Source organism: Fusarium musae, chromosome 10 (assembly GCF_019915245.1).
Source record: "Fusarium musae strain F31 chromosome 10, whole genome shotgun sequence".
Classification (NCBI taxonomy): domain Eukaryota; kingdom Fungi; phylum Ascomycota; class Sordariomycetes; order Hypocreales; family Nectriaceae; genus Fusarium; species Fusarium musae.
Genome location: NC_058396.1, coordinates 453,592 through 478,953, shown reverse-complemented (window position 1 = coordinate 478,953; position 25,362 = coordinate 453,592). Strand labels below are relative to the sequence as shown.

General features: G+C 49.2%; 10 protein-coding genes across 10 annotated transcripts; 6 read left to right on the top strand and 4 right to left on the bottom strand.

The window, feature by feature from the left end:
• Window positions 1-49: 49 nt before the first annotated feature.
• On the bottom strand, window positions 50-1,521 carry J7337_012317 (uncharacterized protein; the record flags this gene model as incomplete). The annotated part of the gene is made up of 3 exons (XM_044829843.1): window positions 50-843; window positions 1,016-1,279; window positions 1,383-1,521. 3 exons carry the CDS (start codon window positions 1,519-1,521, stop codon window positions 50-52), a joined length of 1,197 nt encoding a protein of 398 aa, XP_044674759.1.
• Window positions 1,522-1,836: 315 nt separating this feature from the next.
• Window positions 1,837-2,800, bottom strand: J7337_012316 (uncharacterized protein; the record flags this gene model as incomplete). Its single annotated transcript, XM_044829842.1, has 3 exons — window positions 1,837-2,296; window positions 2,342-2,721; window positions 2,768-2,800. The coding sequence occupies 3 exons, from the start codon at window positions 2,798-2,800 to the stop codon at window positions 1,837-1,839; spliced, it is 873 nt and encodes a 290-aa protein (XP_044674758.1).
• A 1,423-nt stretch (window positions 2,801-4,223) lies between these two features.
• Window positions 4,224-4,829, top strand: J7337_012315 (uncharacterized protein; the record flags this gene model as incomplete). The annotated part of the gene is made up of 2 exons (XM_044829841.1): window positions 4,224-4,448; window positions 4,512-4,829. 2 exons carry the CDS (start codon window positions 4,224-4,226, stop codon window positions 4,827-4,829), a joined length of 543 nt encoding a protein of 180 aa, XP_044674757.1.
• A 169-nt stretch (window positions 4,830-4,998) lies between these two features.
• Window positions 4,999-6,880, bottom strand: J7337_012314 (uncharacterized protein; the record flags this gene model as incomplete). Its single annotated transcript, XM_044829840.1, has 4 exons — window positions 4,999-5,766; window positions 5,813-6,382; window positions 6,430-6,652; window positions 6,702-6,880. 4 exons carry the CDS (start codon window positions 6,878-6,880, stop codon window positions 4,999-5,001), a joined length of 1,740 nt encoding a protein of 579 aa, XP_044674756.1.
• A 2,510-nt stretch (window positions 6,881-9,390) lies between these two features.
• Window positions 9,391-12,399, top strand: J7337_012313 (uncharacterized protein; the record flags this gene model as incomplete). The annotated part of the gene is made up of 9 exons (XM_044829839.1): window positions 9,391-9,570; window positions 9,627-10,029; window positions 10,095-10,480; window positions 10,532-10,755; window positions 10,809-11,096; window positions 11,158-11,587; window positions 11,640-11,722; window positions 11,775-11,854; window positions 11,915-12,399. 9 exons carry the CDS (start codon window positions 9,391-9,393, stop codon window positions 12,397-12,399), a joined length of 2,559 nt encoding a protein of 852 aa, XP_044674755.1.
• Window positions 12,400-12,681: 282 nt separating this feature from the next.
• Window positions 12,682-13,527, bottom strand: J7337_012312 (uncharacterized protein; the record flags this gene model as incomplete). Its single annotated transcript, XM_044829838.1, has 1 exon — window positions 12,682-13,527. The coding sequence occupies one exon, from the start codon at window positions 13,525-13,527 to the stop codon at window positions 12,682-12,684; it is 846 nt and encodes a 281-aa protein (XP_044674754.1).
• A 1,608-nt stretch (window positions 13,528-15,135) lies between these two features.
• On the top strand, window positions 15,136-18,314 carry J7337_012311 (uncharacterized protein; the record flags this gene model as incomplete). Its single annotated transcript, XM_044829837.1, has 3 exons — window positions 15,136-15,941; window positions 15,996-17,608; window positions 17,656-18,314. The coding sequence occupies 3 exons, from the start codon at window positions 15,136-15,138 to the stop codon at window positions 18,312-18,314; spliced, it is 3,078 nt and encodes a 1,025-aa protein (XP_044674753.1).
• Window positions 18,315-19,301: 987 nt separating this feature from the next.
• On the top strand, window positions 19,302-20,834 carry J7337_012310 (uncharacterized protein; the record flags this gene model as incomplete). The annotated part of the gene is made up of 4 exons (XM_044829836.1): window positions 19,302-19,318; window positions 19,372-19,719; window positions 19,957-20,131; window positions 20,190-20,834. The coding sequence occupies 4 exons, from the start codon at window positions 19,302-19,304 to the stop codon at window positions 20,832-20,834; spliced, it is 1,185 nt and encodes a 394-aa protein (XP_044674752.1).
• A 632-nt stretch (window positions 20,835-21,466) lies between these two features.
• J7337_012309 (uncharacterized protein) lies at window positions 21,467-22,455 on the top strand (the record flags this gene model as incomplete). Its single annotated transcript, XM_044829835.1, has 2 exons — window positions 21,467-21,731; window positions 21,782-22,455. The coding sequence occupies 2 exons, from the start codon at window positions 21,467-21,469 to the stop codon at window positions 22,453-22,455; spliced, it is 939 nt and encodes a 312-aa protein (XP_044674751.1).
• A 294-nt stretch (window positions 22,456-22,749) lies between these two features.
• On the top strand, window positions 22,750-25,058 carry J7337_012308 (uncharacterized protein; the record flags this gene model as incomplete). Its single annotated transcript, XM_044829834.1, has 2 exons — window positions 22,750-23,158; window positions 23,206-25,058. The coding sequence occupies 2 exons, from the start codon at window positions 22,750-22,752 to the stop codon at window positions 25,056-25,058; spliced, it is 2,262 nt and encodes a 753-aa protein (XP_044674750.1).
• Between the last annotated feature and the right edge of the window lie 304 nt (window positions 25,059-25,362).

Sequence of the window (25,362 nt, the reverse complement as noted above, 5' to 3'; positions counted from 1 at the left end):
CGCACAAGCTCATCATTCCAAACGTGCATGAAACATTGCCCGTGGAACCTCAGCGACCTTTGCACGTTCCTAGAGCAGTTCGAATGCCCTTCCACATAGGCGCCCAAGCACCAAACACAGCAGTGACGCCTGTACAGATGATCATGGGTCCATATTGCGTCGCGTAACCGAGTGCTTCGTTGGACAGATGTGCTTTTGCCTGTAGCAAGGCACCGCTGAGTGGCCCGGCGGTGACAAAGCCGATGCCTCGTCCGCCCATGAGCATGCCGAAAATGAGAGCTGAATCAGCTGCAGAGTCGTCTTTTTGTATGTCGGTTGACATGTTGGACCATGTTGAGCTGAAACCGCCAGCGAAGAAGCCGTAAACAATGACAAACACTACCAAGTTTGCAAGGTCGAGTGATAAACCCCAAAGAAGCCAGATTGGCAGCGCACTTCCAATTGATGCGATTGTTACGGCTTTAGTTGCTGAGAATTTGTCGCCTAGCATGCCGTGCACGATTCCACCGGGGACGGATGCTACAGAGAACAAAGCAAGCAAGATAGGACCGGTTATGCTGGGTAGACCAATTGTCGATGCGTAGCTGGCTAGATACGTGCTTGGCATGAGATATCCCAGTGATTGAATGATCACACCGGCTTGCATCATCCAGAAAGATGTATGGCGAAGAAAGCGGAAAGATAGCGGTTGAACCTGGACCTGATTGTGTAGTGGGGTCCGTGGTTTGATGAACACGAGAGTTGGGAGAGTCATTGCAGCTGATGCACCCGTCCAGGCCAAGAGAGTCGCCTTGAGACCGATGCGGCGAAGGAGAGCATCAAAGACAAACGGCATCGCAATACCTTCACTCCGTCAGTATACGACCTTGCAGCAGATAACTTGGAGTCATACCTGTTCCCGACTTGCCTGCCCACATAACCCCCAACGCCATCCCCTTCCTCTCAACAAACCACTCATTCATATAATGCGAAATCGGACAAAACAGAAGCCCACAACCAATAGAGTACAGCGCACCCTGTGTAGCAATAAGCCCCGCGATAGTGTTCACAAACGCAGACGCAGTGAGACTAGCGACCGTCACTGCAAGACCAAGCGGCCCGCAGAGGTGTCGCAGCCGCGGATACCGCGTGAGGATGAGGAAGGCAAACGGCATCATGAGATACATTACACCCTGTTGCAGTGCGCCGATGGTGGCGATTGTTCCGGATGATGCTGTGCTGATGGGACTTCCTGGACGGCTGTAGTATTCTTGGAAGATGCCGAATGAGACGGAGTAGCCTGGGGTTTATTAGTGTTGAACGATCATGGTGAGGAGATTGGATACCCCAAATTGGTAGCTGTGCCATTGTACAGCACATCAAAGCCAGATACGCATCTTTACCGCGGTCTGTAGGCGGAAGTGACTCCGCCGGTGACTGAGAAACATTTTCCTGGCGTTCAGTATCAGGCGGACTATCAGTTCCGCACCGCTGTTCCTGCAACGACTCCATAGCATAAGCAGTCTCTGAAGAAGACGACATCTTCGCAATCAATTGTTCGATAGTCAGCAGTCAAGTTTGGAGTAAACAATTGCGGTTAGTCGGAAGGATTGAGGTTGAAGGGTTGGTTTTTGGACGGATATAAGTTCAGAATGCGCCCTTGCTTTGACAGTCGCGTTGACGTAGCCGATCGGGATCGGTTAGTGATCGGCGTGTTTGTTCACTGTTTTGGGGAGTTTGTGCAACACGACCAACACCACAGCAACGTTGCGAAGTCGGAGCACTCCATGTCTTGTGCAGTGCTTGCTTGTGAAAATCTTGTTAAGATAACGATATCGGATTCATTGCTTTTTATTCTTATTCGCTATGTGACACATTGTATGTCTTTGTGCACACAATCTTTGTTGGCTGCAATATCGCTTCCTCACTTGCATTATCCAGTGTGCTCCCCATCACTCCGCTCCAAATACTTCCAGTGGTAATTTGCGTCGTTCGACTCACGGTGTCAGGATAAGCCGCGAGCTCCAAAGAACCGCATGTATCGAACTGGCTGTAGCCTGTGTGCTTCTTCCTCTGTACTTTGTGCAGCGAATCGTTGGAAGGTAGCTCCGAACTTCCTGAGTCGCTTGAAGAGCCCATCCATTTCGGTGCAAAGCGCTTGAAAAACTTACGGAAGGTCGGCATGCTGCCGCATATAATGAAGAGGTTGACTTCGACGAACGACCAGACGTTTGCTGGTGCCGCGATCCATGGGACATCTAATGCTCCTAAGAGTGAGGGCAGATAGATCATGCGAATGATAGATGTCGTGACAGTTCTGCTGCTATTAGTAACTGAAGTTGTTGTGTTGAGGTGAACTTACATGGTAGCAATGCCGAGCATAATACCCAAGCCAATTTTCTGCCCCAGCTGCATCTTCAACCGGACAATCATCGGCATAGGAATGGCGAAGAGAACGATGTCCGAGATGATATTGGCGACGGCGATGATGATGTACATAACAGCATAGTCAATGCACTTTCCGCTAGCGAACAAGTAAGGGTCCCATGCTGTCTCTCTTGGCTGACATCCAAACAGCAGCAGACTGGCAATAATGATAGTGTATAGGACAACGAAAGCGATAGTCACGAAGATGGATCTTCTGAACCATTTCTGTGGGGAGACTTGAAGGTAGAAAGTCAGGAGCGAGCTTTTAGTGAGACCGTTGCAGATGATGAAAGCTGGGGCGGCGATGTAAGAGCTCTGTGAGGCGTAAGCATATTCCATAAAGTGGAAGTGGGGAACATACAAGCATATGCTTTTCGAAGACATCAATGGGCATTTCCCATGCATGGTGACATAGACCTCCGATTGATATCGACCCTTCGGACTTTAGCAGAGGCCAAATACAATGCCAGAGTGTACTCACATATCTGAGCCGACTGCATGACAATGGAAAAGATCTTCAAGTCACAACGTCAGTCTCGATTAAAATCCGCTTTTCCAACTGATGTCATACCCATGCCAGTGTGATCAAGACTAAGCCACCAAGTCAGCTACGGTTCCTTGAATCCGAGCTATCACATACCATCGTCAATCTTCAAACCGCGCGTTATGTAGTACTTAACATATAATCTTTGCAACAGACATAGAATTGCTAAAGACCCTAGGATGCCGAAAATAAGGAAATGTTTGAGTGCATCTTGCTGTTGAGGGTTGTCAAAGTCGACGACGTATCCTTCCGGCGGCGGCAGAAATGTGATCACACCGTTGGTAACTGGGTAAGAAGACATTTCAGATATGATGCATTCATTTCTACGGAATAGAATTGTCTTGGTGTTACATTATATGTAGGGATGGTTGATTTGATCAGTGCGTTTTGTGTTGGTTCAATGCTATTCAGACAAAGTCCGAAATCCTCACTTTGGGAGTTTGCTAAGCTAGTGAGTGGGAAGGTCCACTATAGACAAACAGTTTCAACGTACGAGGCATGCAGAGCCAACGGGCCTTGGTCACCTTGGTCATTGTGCCGTCACTTTTACTTCCAAGCTGGAGCTGGGAGACGCATCGGCTAGGTCTTCGGCGCTTCACCCAGAAGCATCTGCTGCACGTACTACTACTGTCGGAGATCGTCAAGGACGTTGGTAATAATTGATCTAGTGCAAGCCTTATCACTTATGTCTCAAGTGTTTGTCCAGGTGATATATCCCGAAATGGGTGTCAATAGGATTCTATGGCCTCTCCATTGGCTGGTCATGTCAGCCATGTCTTGGCAAGGGGATCAGGCCAAATCCGTTTGACCAACTGAGGGATCTCGTAGAGTTTAGGGTTTGTTCATTCCATTATGATTGATCTCTATTGACTGAATGTTGGATGTAGGAATGCGGAAGAGAAGTCTTCAGCGGATTGGATCATTGCGGCTGGGTCCTGGGCTAACTCAACCAGTTACACGAGACATATTAGACGTTTCGGAAGGTCAATAGAAGCCTATGCAGGGATTGGAGATTCTGGATTCTGCAGGGTGAGCTTGAGCTGAACATCCTGGCGGATAACCATGTCGATATCTGCTTCCAGATCTTGTTGGTCGTAGGAATCTGACACAAGATGCAAAGGTTCAGGTAGATCTAATGCAGCCCGACTATCTCATCACATTCTCATGACTCGTCACTGTGTTCATCTCGTCAATAAGTCTCCCTAATACCCGTAGAAGTGTCTCGTGGCAGTATCCTTCAGTTTCATCCTCTCACTCAATCATCATCCCCAACATGAACCAACTCGCTTCTCTTTTGCTTATCGCCACGACCTTTGCTGGCAATGCGTATGCATCACCCAAAGGTCCTCATTCAAACACTGGTCATCTCCAGATGGTGACCTACGTCAAGCGCAACCCCAATATGACGCTTGACGAGTTCTGGCAGTACTGGGATACCCAGCACGCACCTAAAGTGATTCCTCTGGCGACGCACTTCGGTATTGCTAGATACCAACAGGTAAATTGACTCCGTTGCCATTCCATGCCTAGCACTGGGTCGGACTGACATCGTATGCCTCAGGTCCGAGTCGCTGGAAAGATCGTCCCTACCGATGCCGGTGCCACTGAGCCAGTATCTAACGAGCTGGTTGACTTTGATGGGATCGCCATGTTTCTTTACGAGTCATCTGATGTTTTGATCGATATGCTCTCTCACCCTTACTATGTCAACGTCGTTGAGCCGGATGAGCATGTCTTTATTGATAAGTCAGCTCATGGAAATGGTATGGTCGCTACCTATATCGGCGAGCATATCGATGCAGTGGACGATGCGAAGAGTGTTTGGAAGGGAGACAAGAAGACACTTTCGAAGTACCAGAAGCTGTTCAAGAAGTATTGATAGAATTGAGTGAGAACTGCGTCATGGGAAGAGCATGACTACGGGCTTCATACATATATAGTATACGATAGAGGCTCACCTCACACTAGTCCCTTCAAAGATACATGTGTCTCCACGTGTATATATTTATCTGATCCAGGCACTCACTGCTCACTCACTCGTCCTCATGCTATCCCCTGATACTCCTAAGGATCACTCCAAAGGCCTTCTGACTGATCATAAACGTCGGCGCAGCAGGGAATCCTCCCGGTGTACGTGGGAAGATCGATGCATCCACAACACGAAGCCCATCAACGCCATTGACCTTGAACTCCGAGTCAACGCAGTAGTCCCTATCCCCTGCCGGTCCCAAGCGACAAGACGAAGTGGCATGGTGACTAAACGCATCATCCATGATACCCTGTCGGATACTCACGCCAGGTCGAGGCTCAACAACTTTGAATGGGGTATAGGGTTCACCAGTGGCGTTGAAGATACGCATGGTATGCTCGACACCCTCCTGTATAGCCTGAAGATCACGGTCTCCCTTCTCAGCGAAGTAGTTGAAGTTGATCTCTGGTGCTTGCCGAGGATCCTTTGAGCGGAGAGTGATAGTCCCGGCTTGGTTGCCTGGCTGCATTTTGACGATGGACCAGAACCATGATGTTGGGGGAGCTTGCCAAGTAGAGTACCCTGGGAAATATCCGCGAAATACTGTGCCAGCTGCTCCAAAGAGGTACAAGTCTGCGTCATTTGTTTCGCTGACGCTAGACCTGTAGAGAAGTGAAATTGGAGCTGCGCCTTCGCCGTAAGCACCAGTATGAGACTGGTTCCATTCTTGATAACATGTATCGTTGGCTTGGAGTGTGAAGGGACAGTTCGCAAAGGGATTGTTCTCCCATGGTACAGAGGCTTCAACGGTTACGCCACCTTCGTAGTTGTCTTGTAGATATTTGCCCTGTCCTTGTCAGTTGTAATCTGAAGCTCTCGGGCAAAAGACTTACCACTGCGGGAAGATCCACGATGACAGGAATTTCAAGACTCTCGAGCTCCTCCCGAGGACCAATACCACTCAGCTTCAGGATCTGGGGCGTATTGAAAGCACCACCCGCGATGATGACTTCTCTTGATGCGGTGACGTTGCGTAAACGACCAGATTCGGACTCATCGTAGCGTTCATCAGCAGAGTACAGCCCTTCACCCTTAAGATACTCGACTGCATACGCCTGAGGCTTACCATTCCGACCATCTTTAAAGAGAACGCGGGTAGCCAGAGAATGAGTGCTGACAGTCAAAGGATACCGAGCAGAGTCATTTGCTGTTCTAGACATCATTGTCTCGTGTAGATAACGCCATGCGCCATTGCGCTGTCGAAGGCTGTCAATATGGAGGGGAATCTGGTAGACGCCGGGCGAGTATCGATCCTTGTCCAGTCTGTTGATGTCTCGTTGCATGAGCCTGCCAACTTCAGCGGCATCATGGACTTGAATGCCCTCGGTTTGCTCAATAGCGCGCTTCAGAGATTTCACGACGCCAGGGCGATCAGTAATATAAGAGATGTTATTACGATTGCTCTGTGGAGCTAATCAGCAAGTCGTAGTTCTTGAGCCCGACTACGTACCTGAACAAATCCGCCGAAGCCGTGGCCGGGACTCCCCTCTGGAGCATAAGTGCAGTTCTCAATATCGATGAACAGCTCTCTCATCTTGTCGGACCTCCAAGAATCGTCGCCAGTTAGCTCAGCTATAGCATCCCAATCGTTATCAGGTGGAAGAGCAAAGTTCATAGCATTCAGCTGAGCAGAACCACCAAGGGTCGCGCCTCGAGGATACAATATGCCGAGTCTATCAAGTTAGAAATTATGTCCAGTCAAAAGGCAAGGGAGCACCTTACGGCTCGGCACCCTCGGGAGGATTGAGGCCAGACCACAAAGTGCCGTTGGATAGCCTGTATGCATATTTGGAATCTCTTCGTGCTTGAGTCTCGTTTTGGTAGTGGTTCACGTAGAAGGACCACGACATGCTTGGATGCTCAGCGACTTGATCCGCCCTGGAGATTGTGAGCAATTTCATCGCTGATAGTATATTGGCGCACTTGCATGGCGGGAATTCGCTGCAAAGGTGTGTTGCCTTGGTCGCCACCAGCCTCTATCAAGAAGACTGAGTGGCCGGCTCGTGCAAGATTCGCGCTGGAAGAAGTGTCAGCAAGGCTTGATCAGAGAGCAAATACATACGCTAACGTCCCTCCTCCGGGACCTGATCCGATGATGATATACTCATACTGATCTGGGTGATGGGTTGGAAACGCAGTTGCCAGACCAGCAAGAATGCTCAAAGATATAAGTTGCATAGTGCTGTATTATCGTTATGGTCTTCTGGCTTGCAGAAGTCTTCAAGCCTCAGGATTCCCGGGTATTTATACTCTTAAAATGTATGTTAATTGGTAATCTTGATCATCCAGCATGAAGATTCACAGCCAAAGCGGGCCTTGGCTTCCGGCAACGCAGCATTCATCATCATCACCATAGCGAAAGTGGCTGCAGATCCAGCATAACACAGCCTCGTAAGGTCGATCGTCGGGATGTTAATCAAATTACCCAATGAGAAGCCATCAGTTAAAGTCATTGTATAACCATTTAAGCTTGTTTGTAGGGTCTTACATGAATGGTGTGGAGTGGAAGGATGCCTTACAATGGTTGAGCGTAAGCCCGAGCCACGCGTCATCGGATTTCTGTAACAAAAGTCATCCGCAACGCCGATTGTCAGCCCGCGCCGATGCTGCAAGCTCCGACACTTTGTGCTACGTTTCTTGGAGGTAGTTTCTTTAATTTCTTTTGTATCTCAATCTTGCTCTTGAGTTTCCTTCAACTTCTCCAGCTCACCGTCACCAAACAGCGCAGCAACACGATCTTCCGATTCTATCAGTCAACCGCATCGGAAGGCGCCCACATTAGGTCATCTTTGAGACTTGAGTCACAGACTGACAAAAGTGCCCAGACTTTGTTTAAGTGAGCCATTGTGTGCAACTGTAGAAACTTTCTAGCGTTACAAATGTCTGGAATATTATAACTTCTCAGCAAATAACGCATCGAGCAATATTAGTGACGCTGCAGTATTCCCAAAGGGCTTATGAGGATGATCACGTCCGTCAATGTATCTAATGGCTTCATTGGTGCTTCTCCGAAGGCTTGAATTCCAAAAATACTAGGTGTTTGTGATCACACCCTTTTGGCCTGTTCCTTCAATGCAAATGAGCTTTTCACCTCCTTTTCTCGTGTTGGTAAAGCTGTTCGAGCGCTGTGTAACCGGGACTTGGCAGGTTCATCTCGGTAGTCTGCCTTTTAATGACCATGCAAGATAGGAAGGTATTTTATATAGTCTGCTTACCTGACCACGTAGGGTAGTAAGTAATCTACACTAAAACATCACTCATCTTGATACCCATGGCATGACAACCTTTTCCTCACCGTCACTGGCCGTGTCATAGGAGGGCCGACTCTGGTCTATTTCTGTTGAATACCTTTCTTGATGGCTGTACGCGAACTACGACTTGAGCTGCAAACTGTTCTCAAAGCTGAAATGTCTCGGATGGGTGAAAGAAGCGAAGGTAGAGAGGAATATCTACTAATCGCAATGGTTTCAATCGTGGATAATTGGGATGTAATTTCGAGAGCTCTGGAATGCAGAGACGTGGAGAGAGACCAACTCTTCTCTTAGGTTTCAAGATAACGGAACAGATTGATTGGGAGTGAGTGCTCATCCTTGGCGGAGAATAGGAGGCCTGCCACTTTCGTCCACCTGCATAGACCCCTGAGCCTTCCGTTTCTCCAATCTGTTTAAATTACTGGTAGTGACATATGATCTATGATCCGGCAGTTACAATAAGGCAGTCATTCCCCGCGATATACGCTCCGACCTCCTTGGTTGGCTCGTGTTTGCGGGGACCTCACACGAGCCAGGCTGCATCCCCAGGTTCTTATTAGATGAAACTTAGGAAAAGACCGAATGGAGCGAACTACTGCTGTGTTTTGCGCGCCAGCGGCCTGACTGTATCAGCGTTTGCGAGCTCATAGTGTTGTGGTTATACCGAATGAGACTAAATATGCACCCGTCCTTAGGTCGAGTGGTGATGTCCCTTAAATCAAACTTTAAACGTCATTCTCCGGCAACTTTCTCCGAGCAGTCACAGCTACTAGATAGCCAACGATAATGAAGTTGTATTCGGTTACGATTCTCATTCCTTCCAATTGTGTATATCAACTCAATTACTCGTGGCCCTGTTAAGAGAGGACCAAGGTTACATCCGGCTGTCTCATTTGGCATGGTCATGTCTTGAAGTCAGGGTATATTCACTACCCAGTTCTGTTCAGGAATGCTATCACCTCGCATTAGGGCCGATAACGGATCATATGGACTGAGGGAAGATGTCTCACCCTGGAATCAAGACTTCCGTAACCCACTGTGGAGAGGCAGAAGAATGTGTCTAGTAAACAGTTATATAAAGTGCTTGTGTAAGGAGAATGAAGAAGTAGAACAAAGAATCTCAACAAAGCATTGTCTCGCATCATACAATTCACAACCAGATGAAATATTTACTACCTCTTTTGCTGCTAGTATCCCAGTCACTGGCTGGGACCGTCAAGCTGGCTAATCGTGCTTCACTTGGCCCTATCGGCACTAGTAACCCCAACAGTTTGACAGGAGGAACTGTCCAAACCGATGCTCCCCCTCTAAGTTCTTTCTTCAAAGATCTTAAAGGGCCTGTGAGTTAATCCATCTATGCTTCGTGACAAACACTGGTATGCTGACCCCAAGCAAGTATCCAACCAACGGATGGTGGGCTCCATATGCTGCGCCTCCTGGGACGGGTACAGCAGCGGGTCCATTTCCATACGAATCATCCCTAGATGGATTCGGCATTGGCTTTGGCATTGGCCAAGATCGCCAATTTGACGGGACTTCCGTCAGGGTGCCGACTCAGCTAGACTGGCGGGCCTCGTTCAGTGAACATAGCGGTGAATTCGATGGTCACAAAGCAACGGCCTTTGACACTCAGACTGTTACAATCCAGTACTTCCAGGGCAATTCATCTATGAAGGCATATCTTGTACCAGGGTCGCCATACATGACCTTCCAATACAAGTCTGCAACTCCACGGTTGACAACGTTAAACGGGGGCATCAAGTCGCTCAACAGTAAAGAACTGAGCGGCGGGAATACCGGTGCGTGATTCAAATGCAAAAGTAACATTATGAGCGTTTACTGACTGAGACAATCAAACCTTTAGTGAGCCATCGAGGCACCAAGTTTACTGTCATCGACACAAAGGGCACTACGTATCTAATATATTCGGACAGATCCATCAAGCTTACCGCCAAAGCCGAGAACAATAACAAAGGAACCCTTTCTGCAGATGGGAAGTTCTCCGGTATCTTGCGAATGGTAATGCTCAGGGATCCCAACCATCAGAAACTCCTGGATGCCCATTCAAAGGTCTACCCTATCTCCCTGTCTCAAGACTATTCTATTAGTGGCGATTCAGGCACAGTGACATTCAAGTGGAAGACAAAGGGCACCGGTGATTTGCTAATGCTCACCTGGCCGCATCACCGCGAAGTACTACAAAACCCTAACTCTCCCGGACCATCTACCCTGAGCTATTTGACCTTGAAGGTAAGTAGCCCCGACGCCTATGTAACGTTCCATGACGGCTGATTATTCTAGGGGTGGATGTACCCAACGCTTGGAAACATTTGGAGATTGACATACAAGTTGACCTCGATAACTTGGAACGCCCCGCGTGACGTGGACCCCTCCTGTAAGGAATCAGTTGTAAACGGTCTCAAGTACGAAGTCGACCAACTTGATCCCTCCAAGGCTCCAGCACCAAACGAGTTCTACTACTGGGGCGGAACACTCGCTGCTAAGTCCCGTCTAGCACTAATAGCGTACGTACCTCGGCGATCGCGTCTATGTTGAATTTAGACTCACTTATGTGCAGTGACCATGTTGGAAGCAAGGATCTCATTGACCCAGTTATCAAATACCTCAAAGCCTCTTTCGACAACTGGTTTAGCGCCACCAACAAGGCTCTCCCTGCTTATGAGACGACTTGGGGCGGTGTTATTAACAAAGAAGGCGCCACAAATGTCTGGGTGGATTTTGGCAATGGTTACTTCAACGATCATCACTTTCACTACGGTTACTTCCTTCATATTGCTGCAGTGATCGCCAAGTACGATCCAAACTGGCTAAACGTGCACAGAGAATATGTGACCTTTTTTGCCCGGTAAGTTGACTTGTTCCTACCTATGATCCTGTCAAGACTGGCGCTGACCAATGCCCAACAGAGACATTATCAACCCTTCATCGGACGATCCCTTCTTCCCTATCACACGCTGTCTAGATTGGTTCGCCGGTCACTCATGGGCATCCGGCATTGCCAACGGGGCTGGTAGCCGTGATCAAGAATCCGTCGGTGAGGCCGTCAACGGTTACTACGGCGCCATGCTCTGGGCCACGGTAGCGCTTGGTCAAGAACACGCCAACTTTGCTCGACTCCTACTCGCTATAGAACAGCAGGCCGCCAAGAAATACTGGCACCTGTACCCGAGCGCTGGTAAAGATGATCCCATGAACCCGTATCCCGAGGCCAAGTTCAGGGATCTGATCACGGTCGGCAATGTGATGGACTGGCAAACGGGGGCTTGGCTGTTCTGGGGCGCTGAGAAGGTGCAGATTGCTGCGATTCAGATTCTGCCTGTCACACCTGCCAACGAGGTAAGAATAAATTTGGCCGAGTCTGACGGTGATGGCTTACACGGAATGGCAGGTCATGTACGATGCTGAGTGGGTTAGCAACGTCTTCGCCTACACGATGCCGGAATTGACGAACGCCTCATATGCCGACTCATGGTACGTACTCTCACGTTGCTGAGCTTCTTCTCCTGGATTGCTAACGAAACAGGAAATCTGTCATCTACGCTGCCTACTCCAACGCCAAGCCGCAAGAAGCTGCTGCTTGGAGCGCCAACCTGAGCGACTGGGGTAAGTTCAGATAACACTTGGTGACTCTGACGCGATGGACTGACACGTCTTTGATCACAGGCTCTGGAAACACATACACGAACGAACTATACTTCATCAGTACGCGCCCCAATCCCAGCGGCCAGCCTATCTGTGGTGCCCTCCCTCAGAACCCCTACGGAGACTACAAGATCCAAGCCACGTCAGGCAAATACATCGTATGCGCAGCCAACGGCGGTCAGCTCTCTACATCAAGCAATTCATCCAATGAAGCGAGCGTCTTCTCCAGTGCCTATGTTCCCAATGCTGGGACCCTGCAGCTCACTAGCAACAAGCAATACGTGACCGCGGATCAGTCCGGCGCCTATTCGCTCTCGGCAGCCCGTGCGATTGCTGATACCTGGGAGCGGTTCATTATCCGTCAAAAGATTGGCCAGAGCCAGGGCGTTTATTCTATCAAAGCAGCTAGTAATGGGAAGTATGTGAGAGTTGGCGGTGATGGGTCACTGATCAACGATGGTGCGGTTGAGAGCGACGCCACTGGGTTCCGGTTTATCAAGGCCTGAGGTGGTGCTGGATGTTTCCTTACCTATTTTTTACAGTTTTACTAGCTCCCGGTCATTGCCTTATTCTTTGGTTTACTGATTTGCGTTGTTTCTTTCACTCTCTTGAAGAGGCATTTGGTTTCATTCTCCGTAAAGTGGAAAACACTATCTACTCTGATATATCCTCTTTGTACATTCTGCGGCTTGAGTCTTCTTTCAGCAGTTCATTCCTACACATTCTGTATCTAGCTGCACTTCCATTCAATTTCTAATTATTGGCCAGCAATAACATCATATCATGTCTCACTTATCAGACTTCTTGAACAGCTTGAACAGACTTCCCCTCAAAGACAACTTCTTCGCTCCTCTCAACCTATCCCCAAAGCTCTTCTTAACAACAGTCTCGCCCTCTTCTGCGACACGCACTGGTGTCTCATCCTCCCGCACCTCTTCCTCACCAGTCTGCAAATGCTCCATGACCCAACAAACAGCCTCCCTCACAGCTTCCGGCTTCTCAATAATCACATCATGACTGACATCCGGGATATGCACATATCGATTATTTCTAGAGAGTTGCAGCTGTGCCTTTTTCAACCTCTCATCTTCCTTGTCCGTCGCGTCCAAGAGCTTCTTCTGCATGAGCAGGGTTGGGCTGGCGAGGTTCTGCTCTGCAGCGATGGCCTGATCATACTGTAGCTGTTTCCATTTCAGAGTGTTGCCTCGAATGACGACGAGTGGTTTGTTCCCCAAGATCTTCTTATCGTATTGTCTTTGTTCGAGTTGGGCGTCTATCGTTGGCTCTGCGCCCGTTTCAGCGAGGACTATTCCCGCTACTTGTTGCGGTCTCGCTTCGAGGAAGAGCCGGGCGAAGGTGCCGCCGTATGAATGCGCGATTAGCACATATTGCTTGGGCGTATCGCTACTATCGAGAAACTCCAACAGTTCTGAGATAGCTATGTCGGTTCTGACATATGGATCTTGCCTATCCCAGAGCAAGAGCTGGTACGCAGGACAAAGGAGTTCTGCTAACGCCGCCCAAGACTCACAGGAATCGCCTGAGCCGTGGAAAAAGATGATCAAAGGATACGAACTGCCCGAGTTCCCGGCTATCTCAAACTTTGTGATGGTATTTTGGGTCGCTTGTGCCATTTCTTTTGTTGTTTTTGGCATTTCACTGAAATGGCTGAGGTTTGACAATCGGTGAGCGTAAGCAGAGTGGGTCAATGCGACTAGATGGATTGTTGGGTTTCATTGCTACCTGCGACATCACGAGGTTGATAGCATATCTTCAACTCCAAAACGCTGATGCCTGGAAACACAATCTGTGAGCGGTATCCAGCTCATGAATGAACAATCTCGGAGTTTATTTACTCCGACACTCGTAGTCTGGAGCAGGAGGCGAAGCTCTTGCCAGTAATGAGCACATGGCTGGAGAACATACAATCCAGTTCATAACCTTAGTACAGAGAATATTGGGCAAACGTATCAAATAATTTCTAGTCCGCGGCTCAACAAGATAGATTCCAAATGTTTCAGGATCAAAAGTTCTGTTGCTGTTTTGCACACGATGTCACTCGCCGGGCCATCGCACAAAGCGAGTAAGCTTGATTTAAGGTCGAGCTCAACCACCATCAACACAGCTTTTCACTGAGGTTAAACCAACATCGTAAAATGATAATTGCCATCGAATTAATCCACATAAAGAATAAGCTTATACCAATGTAAATGATCCAACAAGAAAACAAGTCCGATATGCAAAAATGTGTTCCTTACCCTGCACCTCTAGCCCGCCTCTATCCGGTGATTCCGTAGCCGAGGCTTCCAATCGCTTCTCACAAGCTGTAGTCATCCCATTATTACTCAATTTTGCTAGCGACAGGAACAAGGGCAAAAGTTCCGCCGTGAAGCTATCCACGGTCGTGCTATCCCGATCATCAGATGAACTGCAGGGTTTGTCATGATTGACATAATTGACCGAGATGGCTACGACTTGGCAGCATGCAGTGACAAAATCACCCAACAATATCTCACTGCGAGACTGAAGGGGAGTGTGGGTGGTGATTTCAGGTCAGCAAGGATTGTCGGGAATTTCCCCATGCGCTATTCAACTTCCCCATGGGAATCATGGCTTGGTCCTGGGGTTTAGCACTAAAAGAACATGGTCTCCAGCAGCTAATTCGAGTGCCACCGAGTCAGAGACCGAAGTCGGCCCAATGAATGGGAACAAGAGGAGTGGTGATGCAATGGCTTCATGTACCCTCGGATGACAAGGATATGTCGCTAACAGAAATCACCCTGACACATGCCTACTCGCGTTAGTGTCGGATCATCATTGAATAGCAGCACATCTCACTTCTCGTCGCAGCACACTCACTTCTGAAGCTCATCAAACCAACCCACGATCATTACCCAAAGCAACCACGCTCCGTCTCCCACTCTAATTCATTCGTCAATGTCTCATCCGCACTCACGAACTTCTTCAATTATGCATAACGTTCGGCCCGACGTTCGACCAATCCCATGCTCAACCGTTAACTCACCCAGCCGAATAATTTTACCATCATAACTTTGTCACCACAGACCTTGTGTAAAAAAGAAAAGCTGGGGAAAAACCGACCCCGCAAAATGGATCCTCCTCCCCTCGAAGATCAAAGTATCCCTGCACAGCATCACGCAACGAAAACCTGGTCCCGGCTCTTTTCTCGGCCATAACCTAGCTCAAGCTTGAATTCTTTCTCCAAGGGTTTTACGGCAATGATGACCGTTATAGCGGGTTTCCTCTACGGAGTCTCCCTCGCTCTGTTCCTGAGCGGCGGAGTCTCCGCTCCCCTGCAAGGCCATATGCATCATGACGAGACGATTGAGACTCACAGCGCCAAGAACGAATCAGTATATATACCACAGCAACATGGCTTGATGCCTCTTCTCGCTCAGCAACCAGCTCTTCTCATCTCAATCATGTTCTTCAAGACGCTGCTCACTTCGGCCGTCGCCTTTGGCACTGCCTTTGCGCAGAGCAAGGCTGGCGTTGAGGACCTTGACAAACCCCGCAGAGACCTCTTCGAGAAGGATCTCTCCAAATGTCCCGGCTACAAAGCTACCAACCACCGACAGACCAAATCTGGCTTCTACGCTGATTTGTCTCTTGCGGGACAGGCCTGCGACGTCTTTGGTGTTGATCTCCCCGAGCTGAAGCTTGAGGTGGAGTATCAGACTGAGAATCGTCTGCACGTCAAGATTTTGGATACGAATAACACGGTTTACCAAGTCCCTGATGATATCTTCCCTCGTCCTGGCTACGGACAGTGGGCTTCGCCCAAGAACTCGAAGCTCAAGTTTGACTTTAAGGCGGATCCTTTTTCGTTCACTGTGACGAGGAAGGATTCTGGGGAAGTGCTTTTTGACACTTCGGGCAGCAAGCTTGTTTTTGAGAGTCAGTACTTGTACCTCAAGACGAAACTTCCTGAGAGACCCTATCTTTATGGTCTTGGTGAGCATAGTGATCCTTTCATGCTCAATGCCACCAACTACACACGCACAATCTACACTCGCGATGCTTATGGGTAAGTCATTAAAATCTTTCTCATCATTTTGGCTCGCTTGCTAACATGACCCAGTTGTCCCAACGGACAGAACCTGTATGGAGCTCACCCCATTTACTTTGACCACCGCAAGGGCGGCACCCACGGTGTCTTCCTCCTCAACTCCAACGGCATGGATGTCTTCATCGACAAGAAGGACGGCAAGCAATTCCTAGAGTACAACATCATCGGCGGTGTTCTCGACTTCTACTTCATCGCTGGTCCTACACCCCGCGATGTCGCCAAGCAGTATGCTGAGATCACCACCCTTCCTCTCATGACGCCCTACTGGGGTCTTGGTTTCCATCAGTGCAGATATGGATATCGAGATGTCTACGAAGTCGCTGGCGTAGTGGCCAATTACTCAGCTGCTAAGATCCCGCTAGAGACGATGTGGACTGATATCGACTACATGGACCGTCGTCGCATCTTTACCATCGACCCTGAGCGATTCCCTGCTGATAAGTACAAGGATCTCGTTGACACTATCCACGCTCGTGATCAGCACTACATCGTCATGGTTGATCCCGCTGTGTACGATATGGAGCCCAATCCAGCTCTCACCAGCGGTCTTAAGTACGATACCTTCATGAAGGAGCCTAATGGTTCAGACTACAGAGGTGTTGTTTGGGCTGGACCCAGTGTCTTCCCCGATTGGTTCAACCCCAACTCTCAGCAGTACTGGAACGAGCTGTTCCAGAACTTCTTCGACGGCGAGCATGGTCCTAACATCGATGCTCTCTGGATCGATATGAACGAGCCCGCCAACTTCTTTAACCGTCCTTATCCCGGCAACAACACCACTCCCGAGAACTTCGCCAAGGTTGATGGTGACCCTCCCAAGGCTCCTCCCGTTCGAGACGGTCCTCCAGCTCCCATCCCTGGTTTCCCCGAGAGTCTCCAGCCACCCTCCGACCGCTCCACCAAACGCGAAGTCACTGCCGTCGCCAAGACCACCAAGCGCTCCGTCGAAGTCCGCACAACTCCTCGCGAACGCGGTGTAGGTCGCTGGGCAGCTACCCGCAAGGTCTGGGGCCAGAACAAGTACGGCCGCCCCGGCCACGGCTGGCAGAACGGCAAGAAGACTGGTTCTGGCTGTGGTCCCGACGAGTGCAAGGGTCTTCCCAACCGAGAGCTCATCCAACCCCCTTACATGATTCAGAACGGCGCTGGACCTACACTGGCTGATAGTACCACCGACACTGATCTCGTTCAGAGCGGAGATTACGTTCAGTATGATACACATAACTTGTATGGTGCTCAGATGTCTTCGCACTCTCACAACGCTATGCGCTCTCGACGTCCTGATAAGCGTGCTCTTGTCATTACTCGAAGTACCTTTGCTGGTTCTGGCAAGGATGTTTCGCACTGGCTAGGTGATAACCTATCTCAGTGGGATCAGTACCGCTTCTCCATCTCTCAGATCCTGCAGTTTGCTTCTATCTACCAGATCCCTGTTGTCGGTGCTGATGTCTGTGGATTCGGTGGTAATGTCACTGAGACCCTTTGTGCTCGATGGGCCACCCTCGGTAGTTTCTACACTTTCTTCCGTAACCACGCCGATATTACTTCCCAGTCTCAGGAGTTCTACCGCTGGCCCAAGGTTACTGAGGCTGCTCGCAATGGTATCTCCATCCGCTACCAGCTCCGTAAGTTTGTCTCTCCCTACATATGGATGTTTTGCTAACAGGAATAGTTGACTACATCTACACTGCCATCTATAAGCAGAACCAGACCGGCTCTCCTACTCTCAACCCCATGTTCTTCAACTACCCCAAGGACAAGAACACCTACTCCATCGACCTCCAGTTCTTCTACGGCGATGGTATCCTTGTCAGCCCCGTCACCAAGGAGAACAGCACCAAGCTCGAGTACTACCTCCCTGACGATATTTTCTACGAGTGGTCCACCGGCAAGCCCGTCCGCGGTAAGGCTCAGTACGAGTCTGCCGAAGTCGAGCTCACCGACATTATGGTCCACTACAAGGGCGGTCTCATCTACCCCCAGCGCGTTGAGAGCGCCAACACAACCAAGGCTCTCCGCCAGAAGGGTTTCAACCTCGTCATCGCCCCTGGTCTTGACGGAAAGGCTGAGGGCTCTTTATATCTTGATGACGGCGAGTCTGTTGTTCAGGACACAGCTTCTGAGATCGACTTCAAGTACAGCAAGGGCAAGCTGAGCTTTGACGGAACTTTTGAGTATGATGCTGGTGTTGGTATTGAGACTATTACTGTGTTGGGCGTCAAGTCTAAGCCTCATGGTACGGAGCATGCTGAGTATGATGCCGAGAACAAGAAGCTTGTGTTTACTGCGGATATTCCGTTGACGCGCAAGTGTCACGTTGACTTGTTCTGAAGTGAACAGGATTGGACCTGGTTATGATTATGATTCTAGCTATGACAATAGCTCACGGAAAGTATCAGCTTTCGTCTGACATTTATGAATAAATATTAATCGATTATTCTGTGCATTGCTGCTCCTTAAGTCCAGTGGTAACTCTATAGACCTTGATCGAGTAGGTCTGGTGAGTAGCAAGGAATATATAATTAATAATTGACCAATACCGAGTAATTGCCCAATGATATAGGGCTGACGTAGTAATGAGTCATGCAGAGAGCGGAGGTGCTTTAAACGTTGACTGATATGGCGACGCTGTCGCAGGTTGGCTGCAGACTTATTTTGCCGATTAATTTAAGCGGTTGATGACTGATGATGTGACGCCCTGATCGATACGCTGAGTACGATAGGTTCAAACGGATGTGGGGCTAAAAAAGAGACATTGCATAATTCAGAAGTATCTGTTAGGTCCGGGTAGCCTGGCGCTCAAATGCCTAACAGAACAAAGGTATCCGTACATCGATCAGAATTGCATAAAACTTAGCTTGGTGGAATAGCCTAGATAGGCACTACCGCAAGCACATCCACCACTACAAAACCCCACGGCGCAACATTATCTACCTTCACAACCAAGACTGATCATTTCATTTTTGGTGAGATCCCAAGATGGCGACAACTCAGACAGCTCTTCAGGCACCCTTCGAGACAATTTCTCTCGAAAACAGGAGCCATAATGAAGACCTCCCAGAGACTCGGAGTGCGGGGCGAGTCTTTGAAGCTGACCCTGCATTCACGACAAGTCCAGCATCACGTCGACTCATCATCTCTTTACTGGTCTGTGCAAACATGATCCAGGTAATTTAACCATGTCTAAAAGTTTCTAAGTTTCGCTGAGTAATTTACTGACCTTTTCTGAAGTTCATGTCCAATTGTACCACCATCGTCGGCGGTCTCGCTCTTAGTAAAGATCTGGGGCGTGAATCAGGTCCCGGCAAAGCCAATTGGATGGTTGCTTCATATCCGTAGGCCTTTACCCCATCTTTGCTCTTTCTCTATACGATGCTGATATTTATAGACTCACTCAAGGTGCATTTGTCCTAGTAACAGGTCGACTAGGCGCCATCTATGGCCATTCTCAGCTCACCCTTCTCGGCTGCTCAATCTTCACCCTCTTCTCTCTCATCAATGCATTCACCAAGACCTACGATTCATTCATCGCCATGCGCGCTTTGACTGGTGTTGGCGGAGGTATCTTCATGCCCAATGCCGTATCAATTATCACCACCATGGTCCCACCAGGTCGATCGCGAAATGTCGTTTTGGGTTTCTTTGCAGCTTCGCCGCCTCTGGGAGGAATGATCGGTTCGCTAGTAGCGGGTGTATTCATCGATTATGTAACTTGGATGTGGCTTTTTGTTCTCATGTAAGTGTTCTGTTCGCTTGTTGAGCAACGATTGATGTTTGTATTAGTGCTGGTATTGCGGCTTTCAATCTGGCATGGTTGGCGTATCTCATGCCGAAGGAAACCCCAGTTGACAAAGGAGGGCACATCGATATTCCTGGGATTATTCTGGGGCTAGGAAGCTTACTTCTTTTCAACGTAGTATGCAAGTAAGTACAACTTGGCCTTAGTAGTCTTTACTAACACTGACTATCGTAGCCAAGCGCCATCAGCTGGATGGAACGCTCCCTACGAGATAGCCCTACTGGTTCTTTCGGTAGTAATGTTTCTTGCCTTTCTGCTCTGGGAGAAGCGTTATGCCAAGGATCCCATCATGCCGCTCTCAGTCTTTCAAGCGCCGACTTTTACAGCTTTAGTCTTTGTTGTGCTTCTGGTACGTCTTCCAACTGACAGGCCTCTATTAGTGATTTAAATACTAACATATCAAACAGAGCTACATGGCTTTCGGGATCGGTCTCTGGTACTCAACGAGTTGGCAGTACCTCCTGCGCGGAATATCTGTCACTCAAATTGGCATTAATTGGGTACCATTAGGGCTAAGCTCTGTGTTCGCCGTGTTCTTCGCAGCATGGCTAATCCCCCGCGTTGCAGCGCAATGGATAATGGCAATCGGTGTGATTGTCACCCTAGTTGGCAATATCCTCCTCGCGACAATGCCAGTACAGCAAACATATTGGGCGCAGGTCTTCCCAGCGATGATTCTCTACGGTTTCTGCCCCGACTTGGTATACGTTGCGGCACAAGTGATCGCGAGCAACAGCGTCAGCCGTCGTCAACAGGGCGTAGCGAGCAGTCTGATCGGAACCCTTAACCTCTATGGAAACAGTTTAGGTCAAGGCTTTGCTGGGACGATTGAGACAGAGGTTGGAACGAGTAACGGTGATGAAGTTAGGGGATATAGGGCAGCTCTGTACTTTGCGGCTGGCTTGGCAGTGCTTGGCTTGGCTTTGGATGTCTTGTTTGTCAGGGTGCCGAAAGATCAGCGCGAAGGATGGGATGATGAGCCTGACAACGGTGAGCAAGAGCTGGACGGCATGACTACCGCTATTGAGGGACGGACCTCACTACGAACTTGAGCCGTGCCTTGTAATGAGAGGCAGCGAGTGAAAAGAGAGGGCATACTGACGGAAAAGCATACACCTATTCTGTCGAGGTGGGTGGTCCACAGTTTCTCCCCTTTGAATCCTTTGCATGGGTCCGACCGAGGGGCAAGGATGAATGAGACCCGTCGGTGCCTGAGCATGGGAGAACTGTAATTATGTACTACCTGTATGTTGCAATCTCTGGTTGAAGCTGGAGACAAAGGATCTCAAACCCCGACCTAGTCCGTCGGTCGGGTTTAATGGCTAAATATAACTATATGAAAAGAATTAGAAATGAGAATGAAAACTTGGAACTGTCTAAGCCCCATGGACCTGTGGTCAATGCGCAGCAAAAGGACCCAAAACTCCATTCTTTGACAGGCGATGCTTCAAGGGTACCACTGAAGGATCGCAGCCAAGACTCTAGGCGAGAGGTCTACGCAAAGCCCGATTCGCCAGGCTGTTGAAGGATTCAAGACGAGACAGGTCCTTATTTCGATTAAGCTGTTATGGTAACGTCGGCCCCAAATGCTCCCCACCAGTCAATGCATTAAAGATGTCGAATGTCCATCCTCCCAATTCCATTGCAAAACCCCCCCAACTTGTTCAAATTCTCCACCATCAAGATGCCTTTATCGCTACGACGACGAGACGATGATGACGAAACAGAAGATGGCTGGTGCGATATCGCGACCATTGAGGATCAATTTCTCTGGCCTGGTGAAGGCAAGACTTGGGTGCGTGGACAAACACAGATGGTAGGCTGGGGAGCTGGGCGCGACGTCAACGGAACATGGGGCGAAGGAAGCACCAAAGTGAAGTTGGAGTTGAGGTGGTGGACAGGCAAATATGGCCCAGGCCCGGACGATCTAAAGCCCATAGTGATATTTGGTAAGTCCCGTATTGGATCTCATCACCAAAACACTACTGAATGAGTATAGACAACAAGACGTTTGACTACCCTTCCTCTGACTGGAAATTATGGAACCCCAACTGCACAGACACGTACATGAACTACACCTGGACAATACCGATGGATTTAGACGTTGGCGACTCGAAATTCATAATGACCGTATACGATGTGTCGAATCGCAGCGATATAAGCATGCTGCAGAGTAACTTATTCTTCATCAACGCCAACAACGGAACATCAACAGCAGATTCAAATGCCAGCACCTCAACACCAGAATCCTCCCAAGAAACAACAACCTCCACAGGTCTTGCAACCGGTGCTAAGGCGGGCATTGGCGCAGGCATCGGCGTCTTTGCATTAATCCTCCTTCTCGCAGGCTTCTTCTTCTACCGACGCAAGAAGCGGCAAACACCAAGCATTACCCCAACAGATCCAGATGGTTTTGAAAAGCCAGAGCTTGATGCAAAGTCGACTGGCATTTCTGAAGTTGACGGGACTGGGTTACCTCCGCATCAAGCTCCTGATAATGCGATATACGAAGCACCTGGGGTTTTGGTCCATGAGGCGCCAACTGGAAAGGAGCAGACAGTGGTGGAAAAGATGAAAGCAGCGAGGCAGATTAATGAGGAGCCGATTGAGATGCCGGCGGATTCACCTATATCGTCGCCAAAGACGTCGCAGGAAAGGCTGAACAGGACGTAATATTAATACAAATTTGGTAGCGTTGACCTAAAGTCCAGCTTCTCACTTGCTGAGCCACATTCCAATCGAGGTCACTCGTTTCGTAAGAACCGCCCTGTAGTCTTTTATTGCAGCAGCATCAGCATCGCGGTATCTCATCACCACGTGCCACACAAGGGTAACATTCGTGGTTAGTGTATTACTAGTAAGCTGGCCCCTGCTATAGCGTCTCGCCAGGACGACAAGACCTCTCACCCCCGCGTCCATTTCATACCACGAAAAATGCGACGCGTCGAAAAGCCTCCACGGCCCACGATGTCTTCAAACCTCTGTGCACAATGTAGAGAAGCGCTTTCCTCCGATCCAAAACCTCTGCATCGTGACTCCACCATCGCCTGTACTCCCTTCCACGAGGCGCCGTGGAAAGCCTTCAAGACCGGTGTAGCCTCATCTGGAGATATAACCGAGTCCGTGAAGGATTGCGAATTCTGCTCCTTTGTTGTCGCGTTTGCAGCGGCGGACCAAGCCCTTGGCAAATATGGCAATGGATCCTTTGTGGATTCAGTCAGCAAAACGTCTTGGAGAACACATGGCGAACCGGTGCTAGCACTATGGCAGTATAATGAGTATACATATGAAGGTCATCTATCAGCAGATCTCGGTCTCAGCAGGAGTAATTTTCGCCACATGGACAGGCGTGATATACGACTCTTTGGAACTGAAGGTGCGCTACTTGGCGATTGTCAGTATGACTGGACTAATCGGTGACAGACCCTCGTGTGAAATCCCAGAGGCCAATTGAAAAGACGTCAACAAGTACATCCAGTGAGACTAGTTTTGAATGCTTGTCTGAATGGATAAAGAATTGTTCGGAGAACCACAAGTCCTGCAACAAGCTACATGCCCGCACTGGTGAGAACAAGGACTGGCTTCCAGCTCGGCTGGTCAAGATCATCCCAGATGTAGATGGTGTGCCTGGGATGATCAAAGTGGTAGAAACGGGCGAAAACGATGAGATTGCTCCCAGCATAGAATATGCTACGTTGAGCTACTGCTGGGGAAGGGAACCATTCACGAAACTACTCAGATCTAATATCGAGAAGATGACGACCACTGGGATGCCGATAAATGAGCTACCAGCAACATTTCGTGATGCAATCACTGTCACAAATAGTCTCGGCATGGAGTACATCTGGATAGATGCCCTTTGCATCATTCAGCTTGACGCGGAAGACTGGGGCCTACACTCCGTGACAATGGCCAAAGTCTACTCATATTCAGCAATCACGCTTGCAGCAGCAGCGTCATCAAATGCACAGGGAGGACTCTTTCGCGAACGCAACCCCGCAGGCATCAATGGTGTCAAATTGGACTTAAAATGGCCCTCGCACGACTTTGAAGGAGAATTCTATCTGGTACCAATAGATCCCTGGGACAAAGCAGTCGGAAACTCACCGCTGCTGAAACGTGCATGGGTGTTCCAAGAACGACTTCTGTCACGAGGGACCGTCTACTTTGCTCACGATATGCTCTACTGGGAATGCGGCGAGCTATATGCTTCAGAGCTTTATCCTCAAGGAGGCCCTTGGGATCTGCAATACCGATACAAGAGATTCGACATATCTGATAGGCTTCCCTCTGGCGTGCAGTCGGTAGAGGATTGCAGGTTTAAGCATGTATACACGGAACTTCTCGCTCGAGAGCTGAACGCAGAGAAAGAAGTCACGGATGAAGAGATGTTCCTGTACGTATGGGCTTCAGTGGTGGCTCAGTACAGCGTCGGCAAACTGACCAAAGAGACTGACAAGCTCATTGCTATTGATGGCGTGGCTGAGCAGTTGACAAGTATTGTACCGAGAGAGCAGTATCTCAACGGACTCTGGAGACAGGACAGTCTCCCACTTTCTCTACTATGGAGCACCATAGAGGAAGAGAAGCCCCCTAGCATCCGCGTCGCGCCGAGTTGGTCCTGGGCATCTGTCTACACGCCCGTTGACTTTAACTTCTTATTCCGAGCACAGACCGAGCCCAAGGTGGTCACAAAGGTCGTCGATATCGTCACCCGCGACGATAAGCCAGAAATCGTCGAAATGTCGCGTCCAGCGGCACTGGTTCTTCGAGGGCCTCTCACAGAAGTACGCTTTCGCTCTGCTACACGCAGTGGACTAGGACCCTTACACTCAAACTGGTGGATGAGTCACAAGGCAATGAGAGATCGCATCGAGTTCTGGAATCCAATTGACTTGACGCCTATGCTTGTATTCATTGGTAAAGGCTTGAAAGCAGATTATCCTTGTGATATCTTGCTGGATAGGGCGGTGCCAAAGAAGAGTCGAATCTTTGCGCTCAAGATTGCGGAAGCTGATATTAGACATCCTTGGCAGGAGAGATTGCCATCTCAGTGCGGATTATTGTTGATCGCTGATGGAGCGAGAGGGACCTTTAGGAGGATTTGGATGTTTGAGATTGCAGCTGAGAAAATGAACAGGGATTGGGCAGACTGGAAAACACCATTCACATCAATATCGAAGTTGAGGGACGAGATATGGAGTGATCCAGGTATAGAGAAGAGGTTTTATCTGGAGAAGGATGACAAAGAAGGATATACTATTAAGATAGTCTAATGATGATGTTACATTGCTATTTGTCTTGTTGTTGAGCCAATGAGGGCTTCTATCCAATACATGAAACACGTGTTGATATAGGAATACTATGCTAATGATTAATGCCGCAAGATACTTTACTGGAAATGAAGCATGTATGCCCGTCGGGCAGTTTCGGGTGGATTTGTGGCTGTGAACTGAACTGAAGCCATTTGACTCTGGCGCTAGTGATGCGCAACGCCACGGGCAACGACGCGGCATCTGGCAGTAAGCCAGGGACCTTGGCATATCGGGAGCGGCAGACGGTCAAGGAGGCGGTCAGTGA